Source organism: Delphinapterus leucas, chromosome 6 (genome assembly GCF_059928025.1).
Source record: "Delphinapterus leucas isolate spDelLeu-1000000601 "Yukka" chromosome 6, BTC_Dleu_Yukka2, whole genome shotgun sequence".
NCBI classification, from domain to species: Eukaryota; Metazoa; Chordata; class Mammalia; order Artiodactyla; family Monodontidae; genus Delphinapterus; species Delphinapterus leucas.
The window spans coordinates 117,484,436-117,490,516 of NC_143134.1; the positions used below are offsets into that span (position 1 = coordinate 117,484,436).

General features: G+C 57.3%; 1 protein-coding gene across 11 annotated transcripts in view; it reads left to right on the forward strand.

The window, feature by feature from the left end:
- DNM1 (dynamin 1) overlaps positions 1-6,081 on the forward strand; it is a 45,961-nt gene that overhangs the window by 36,650 nt on the left and 3,230 nt on the right. For 7 of the 11 annotated variants that reach the window (XM_089913803.1, XM_089913800.1, XM_089913801.1 and 4 more), the window contains 5 exons: positions 153-262; positions 995-1,106; positions 1,953-2,123; positions 3,210-3,451; positions 3,822-4,037. In XM_089913803.1, coding sequence (XP_089769929.1) covers positions 153-262; positions 995-1,106; positions 1,953-2,123; positions 3,210-3,451; positions 3,822-4,037 — 851 coding nt within the window. The remainder of the gene's footprint in view (positions 1-152; positions 263-994; positions 1,107-1,952; positions 2,124-3,209; positions 3,452-3,821; positions 4,038-6,081) is intronic. The other 4 variants (XR_016393651.1, XR_016393652.1, XR_016393653.1 and 1 more) reach the window with 1 other exon arrangement.

Consider the following 6,081-nt stretch of genomic DNA (forward strand, 5'->3'; position numbering starts at 1 on the left):
CCAGGCTTTCATCAGACAGCGCCCACGCGGTGCAAGGGGGCTGGTGGTCTACAGCCCCAGATCCCCCCGCGCCGCAACATGGAGCATCCTTAGGGAGTGAGGCGTAGCAGAGACAGCACCAACCTCACCCATCACTCCTTCCTCTCCCCCAGGAGAAAGAGAAGAAATACATGCTGTCCGTGGACAACCTGAAGCTGCGGGACGTGGAGAAGGGCTTCATGTCCAGCAAGCACGTCTTTGCCCTCTTCAACACGGAGCAGAGGTGCCTGCCTGCTCCCACGGGGCCCTGGGGAGTAAAGACGGGCCCACGGATCCAGAAGACAGAGAGATCTGCCCGGGCTCCCCAGCAAGTCATTCACTTGACAAATATTTGATTGAGTTTCTAATCTGTGCTACACTCATGTCCAGATCTCGTTCCTGGCCTCCCTCCCGCCACCCCTTCCTTTCTCCTTCCTGCCTTTCCTCCCTCCCTCTCCGTCTCTCTCTCTCCCTCCCTCCCTCCTTCCTCCCCTCCTGTCCTTCTGCAATCACTTGGTTAGTACCTGCCCTGCATGAGATACTGGCAGTACCAGGCCTCTCCCCTCCCAACCCAGGGCTGACTCTAGTGGACTTTCTCCTACTCAGAGGTGAGGGTTCAATACAGCTGCCAAGAGGGGAAAGCCTGGGAGGGGGCCAATGGGGGTTGAGATCTAAGCCAGGGGCTGCACTGTCATGGGTGCCCCTTTCATGAGAGCTCAGTCCCTTTCTAATAGAGTATTTTACTGCTCATTTCACTAAATCCTCTCAATGACCCTAAAAGGCAGGAATTGTTATTATTAACCCATGTTCCGGATGAGAAAACTAAGGCTGGGAGAGAAGGGACTTGCCACAGCTGGCAAGTAAAAAGCCAGGATTGGCCCACAGGCACGATGACCCCAGTCCACGCACGCCCTTAACCACCAAGGTGAATGGGCCTTGCCCCCCATCTCCCCTCACCACCTGCCCCATCTTGCAGGAACGTCTACAAGGATTATCGGCAGCTGGAACTGGCCTGCGAGACACAGGAGGAGGTGGATAGCTGGAAGGCCTCCTTCCTGAGAGCTGGCGTGTACCCCGAGCGTGTTGGGGTGAGTGGCAGGGGAGGTAGGGGAGGGGCAAGCTGCTTAAAATAAGGGGCTCCAGGGGAAGCCATCCACAGTGATGCCAAGCCATTCCATATTTTCCGGCTCTTATTGGGCTCAGAAATAGCAGGGATCCTCCCCCTACCTGCTCTGGGGTGGGATCAGAGTTAACCCTTCCTCCCATCCTTCTCCAATGCAGTTTTACATGACTCTTTCTCTGACACAGATGGCATTTCCGACATCCCTTTCGTATGATCATGCTTTCTTCTGACTGCCTTCACTTTTCTACCCTCTTTCACTGTGACAATGTCTAGAGTTGCCTTACAGTTGGGGTGCAGTGCCCTGGGTTTACTCAGTCCCTCCTCTTTTCCTGTGTGTGTCTGCTACGGCTGTGCTTGCTGGTGGCGGCGGCGATGATGGCAATGCTGGTGTGGTGACCTCTATGGCTTTGGTGTGGGCCTCCCAGGACAAAGAGAAAGTGAGTGTGTCCCTCTCTCATCTTCTGCCAGGCATCCCTAGCCTGGCGACAGATCTGGCCAGGCCTTTAGAATCAGGAAGTGTCCTTGGAGATGTCCTTTCCTAATTTATGGACTGGGAAAGTAAGGCAAATTCTAGGTACTAGAGTCAGAGCCAAGATAAGGCTGAATGAGGGTCTGGGGTCCTGAGAGGCACTGGGGTGGACAGAGCCCAGAGACCCAGAGCTATGGGGGAGCTGGTGTCTTTGTGTACAGGCCAGTTGCTTCTCTCTGTATCTTAGCGTTCCAGGCATCCTTGAAGGGGCTGGGACCCTGGGGATGCCTGGAACCTGGCTTTGAGGGCCTAGCCATCCTGATGCCCTGTCCTCAATGGCAGGCCAGTGAGACGGAGGAGAATGGCTCAGACAACTTCATGCACTCCATGGACCCACAGCTGGAGCGGCAGGTGGAGACCATCCGGAACTTGGTGGACTCATACATGGCCATCGTTAACAAGACCGTCCGGGACCTCATGCCTAAGACCATCATGCACCTCATGATCAACAATGTGGGTGCACCACCGCGTGGGGGGCGGGTGCTCTCGTGGGACCAGGGAGGCAGGTGGCCAGGTTGGCCTGGAGTAGGCACGGGCTAGTCATGTGGGACCAAGTCTGGGGAGGGAGGCATGGGTCCACGCCAGAGGTATCCAATAGAAATGTAATGTGAGCTTCATATATTATTTTGTAGATTCACATAACCAAGTTGTTCCAAGCATGCTTAAATGCTTTCCAGGAGGGGCTAGGAATATGCATCTTTTGAGAACTCCCAGACCATGTTTTGAGATCTCCCACACCATGTTTTGAGATACACACCCCACGGAACCACTTCCACCCATGGCTTAGTGAAAAAGCATGGCCTGAAGGGAATTAGGACTGTGTTGGAATCCTGGCTTTGCCTCAAATTCCCTGTGTGACTTTGAGCAAACGAACTACCCTCGCTGAGCCTCTGTTTTCTTATATGTAAAATATGGATAGAGTTGAGGATTAAATGAATATAAAGTGCATAACAACACAGTGCCTGGCATGTAGTAGGTGCTCAACATAAATTTAGATAACGAATAAATGAGACACAGGCCTACGGCATAAAAAACCTCAGCATCTCTCCACAAATGTTCCAGAGCCTGGCCCAGGTAACATCTGGGAATTTTTAAGGAGAACATTAACCCATGCCCTACACACAGACACTCACATTTCACCCGATCCAGGCACACATTCACACCTGCTACTCAAGGGCTCGGAAAATTTTAAACTGTCGTCTTCCTTATTTTGGTCCAGTGGAGCATACAAGTCTTTGGAAAGGGTGTAACTACCCCATTTTACAGATGAGGAAGCTGAGGCTGAAATAAGCTGAGTAACCAGGTGTCCTGGTGCATAATAGGTCCTGAGTGTTCTCCTAGATCTATGACCTTGAACAGTTCACTTTTCTTCTCTGGACCATCTGAGAAAAAGGGCAAGCGGGGAGGCGGGGAAGCAAGGGAGATCTCTGAGTTTAGGCAGTGGCAGAGCCCCATCCCCGAGCTAGTAGGGCCCGGCGGGGAGGGCAAATTGGTACAGGCGTCAGGTCCCAGCCCTTTCCTCTCTTTGCCCGCCCGCAGACCAAGGAATTCATCTTCTCGGAGCTGCTGGCCAACCTGTACTCGTGCGGGGACCAGAACACACTGATGGAGGAGTCGGCCGAGCAGGCGCAGCGGCGCGACGAGATGCTGCGCATGTACCACGCACTGAAAGAGGCGCTCAGCATCATCGGCGACATCAACACGACCACTGTCAGCACGCCCATGCCCCCGCCCGTGGACGACTCCTGGCTGCAGGTGCAGAGCGTACCGGCTGGACGCAGGTACCAGGGCCGGCTCCCACGGCCCCAAAGCCCCCCAGCCCGGGGCCCGCTGGAGGAGGGCCGAGACCGGGCAGTGACGCGCCGGCGTCACCGGGATAGCTCCCACCTGGAGCGAGGGGCGGGGCTTATAGCGGGGCGGGGCTTATAGCGGGGCGGGGCTTGCCGTGGAGAGCTGGCTGCCGGGAGGGGTGGAGCTGGAACATTGGAGCCTCTGGGGGCGGGCTTAAACGCCGGCGAAAACCTAAGGCGCGGAGGGGCGGAGCTTGTGCGCATGGGCGTGACCGGCACCCAGCTGGGGGCGGGGCCTCACGGTGGGGCGGAGCCGCTCATCTCTCTCCCCTCCTTGTCCTTCGCTCCCTGTCGCCCGCAGGTCACCCACGTCCAGCCCCACACCGCAGCGCCGAGCCCCCGCGGTGCCCCCAGCCCGGCCCGGGTCGCGGGGCCCTGCTCCTGGGCCTCCGCCTGCTGGGTCCGCCCTAGGGGGGGCGCCCCCCGTGCCCTCCAGGCCGGGGGCTTCCCCTGACCCCTTCGGTCCTCCCCCCCAGGTGCCCTCGCGCCCCAACCGCGCCCCGCCCGGGGTCCCCAGGTGAGTAGGGGCTGAAAGCGGCGGCAGAGACCGCCGGGCGGGCGTGGTCGGGAGGGAGGTGGGGCCGGATTCCGGAGCATCGGCCCAGGTCGCCAGAGCCGGCCCTCTCTGTCCAGGTCACTCGGACCGTGGGTGCCAGAGCCACCGGGGGTGTGGCCGAGGGCTGGCGGAGCCTGCCCCCAGGGAGCGCTGAGTTCCGCAGGTGGTCGTTTCTGGGGAGGGGGCCGTGGGGCTCATCCCACCTGCCCTCTTCTTTCCAGCACTTGCATGGCGCTTCCTTCCTTTTTCACTCTCTCTCTCTCCCACGCGTTGCCTCCCTTCTCCTTTCCCCTTCTAGCCGCTCTCCTCCGTTCTCCATTCCGTCCTCTACTTCTGTCTCCCAGCTCCTAGTGAGCCTACCTCAGGTCTGAGGATCGGAACCCAAATCCTCTCTGGATGGGTAGATTTTATTCACTTACACTCAGGGCTACCCTGGTGCCCGCACTTCCCAGTCCTGACTCTTTGGACCTGTCCCCGAGGGTTGTGACTGTGTGACCAGCAAGGTGTGTGATGTGTGTGTGGGCGTGCACACGGATGTGAGAGTGTAAGAATGGCACCCAGGCATGCAGTAGGACGTGGAGCAGCTGGGAAAGGGGCCTGGGAGCCATGGGACAGCCTGAAGGCTTCCTTCCTTCCCCTTGCCTCCGGCCCTAGCTGGCCTGGACCAACGTGGTGGGTGTGCGGGCAGGAGTGGAGGCTGCCCCATTCCCAGAAATCTCCAGGGAAAAGGGTTCTACTTCATCCCTTGCCTTTGCCTTCTTGATCCACGACCTTCTTTCAAGGAAGCTCACTCTGATATTTAACTCAGTCTGCCCTGTTTCCACTGGCCATGTTGTCTGAGGAAGAACACATCAGACCAATAATATCCATTTATGTTTCCAGATGGCTGGAGGGTAGGGCCATGGGTCTAACCTCCATGAACCTACAGTGAAGCAGAGATGGGGCTTGCTCTATGGTGACCTGACGGCCAAGGCAGATGGGGTAACGCAGGCAGCGTGGTGTCGGTCAGGGGCACTGGACTGGAGTGGGCCTTTAGGCGAGTCACTTTCCCTTCCAGGGCCTCAGTTTCCCTTCTACCAAATGATATTTAACATTCTGCCTTTCTCCCAGGGTTGGTGTGGGGATCAGGGGAGACAGTGGCTATAGGGATGCCACATTAACTGCAAAAGTGGCTATAGGAACTATTTGCTAACTTCCAATGTGAGTTCAGATTCTTAAGGGTATTTGACATGCCCAGGCCTGTGCTGAGGTGTGACATGAGAACTGTAAGATCTGGTACCTGCTCCGTTCTAGTCTGGCTGACACATGGGAAGTCACAGCCTCAGAGGAGAGAGCAGTCTGGGGAGCTTCAAGGCAGCTTGACTTCGGTGAGATCCCAGGGCTGATGGAGATAAGGCTCAGGTGGTGAGGAGTCAGGAGGGCGTTTGGGTAAGGAGCAGCAGGTGGGCAAAGGTTGAGTGTGGAATGCGTTGAGAGCTGCTGGCCAGAGCAGAGTGCAGGTAGAATGAGGAAGAATAAGAAGAGGTTGCCCTGGGGACTTCCCTGGAGGTTCCAGTGGTTAAGATCCTGCACTTCCACTGCCGGGGGCACGGGTTCGATCCCTAGTCAGGGAGCTAAGATCCTGCATGGCGCGCAGCACGGCCAAAAAAAAAGAAAAACAAGTTTGCCCTGGGTAAGGTGGGGCAGGTAGGAGAACCTTCAAAGTCCACAGAAGAGGTTGACTTGGGACTCAGTGCTGTGAGCAGCAGGGAGCCATGGAAGGCTCTTGGGTGGAGACATGACAGCTGGACCCTAAGAAAGCAAGACCTGTCCCTTCTGGAGCAATGCAGGTGGCCCTCGGAGCACGCCAGGCATGAGTGTGCAGGGAGCTGGTGCAAATGCCTCCTGTGTGGGGGCGAGCTTCTGTGTTGTGACTCCGCCCCCGCGTGTGCTTCAGTGTGCCAAGTGGCTGCATGCCCCAGATCCATGCTGCACGTGCCGGCCAGCGAGGTTGCTGGGCGTTGGG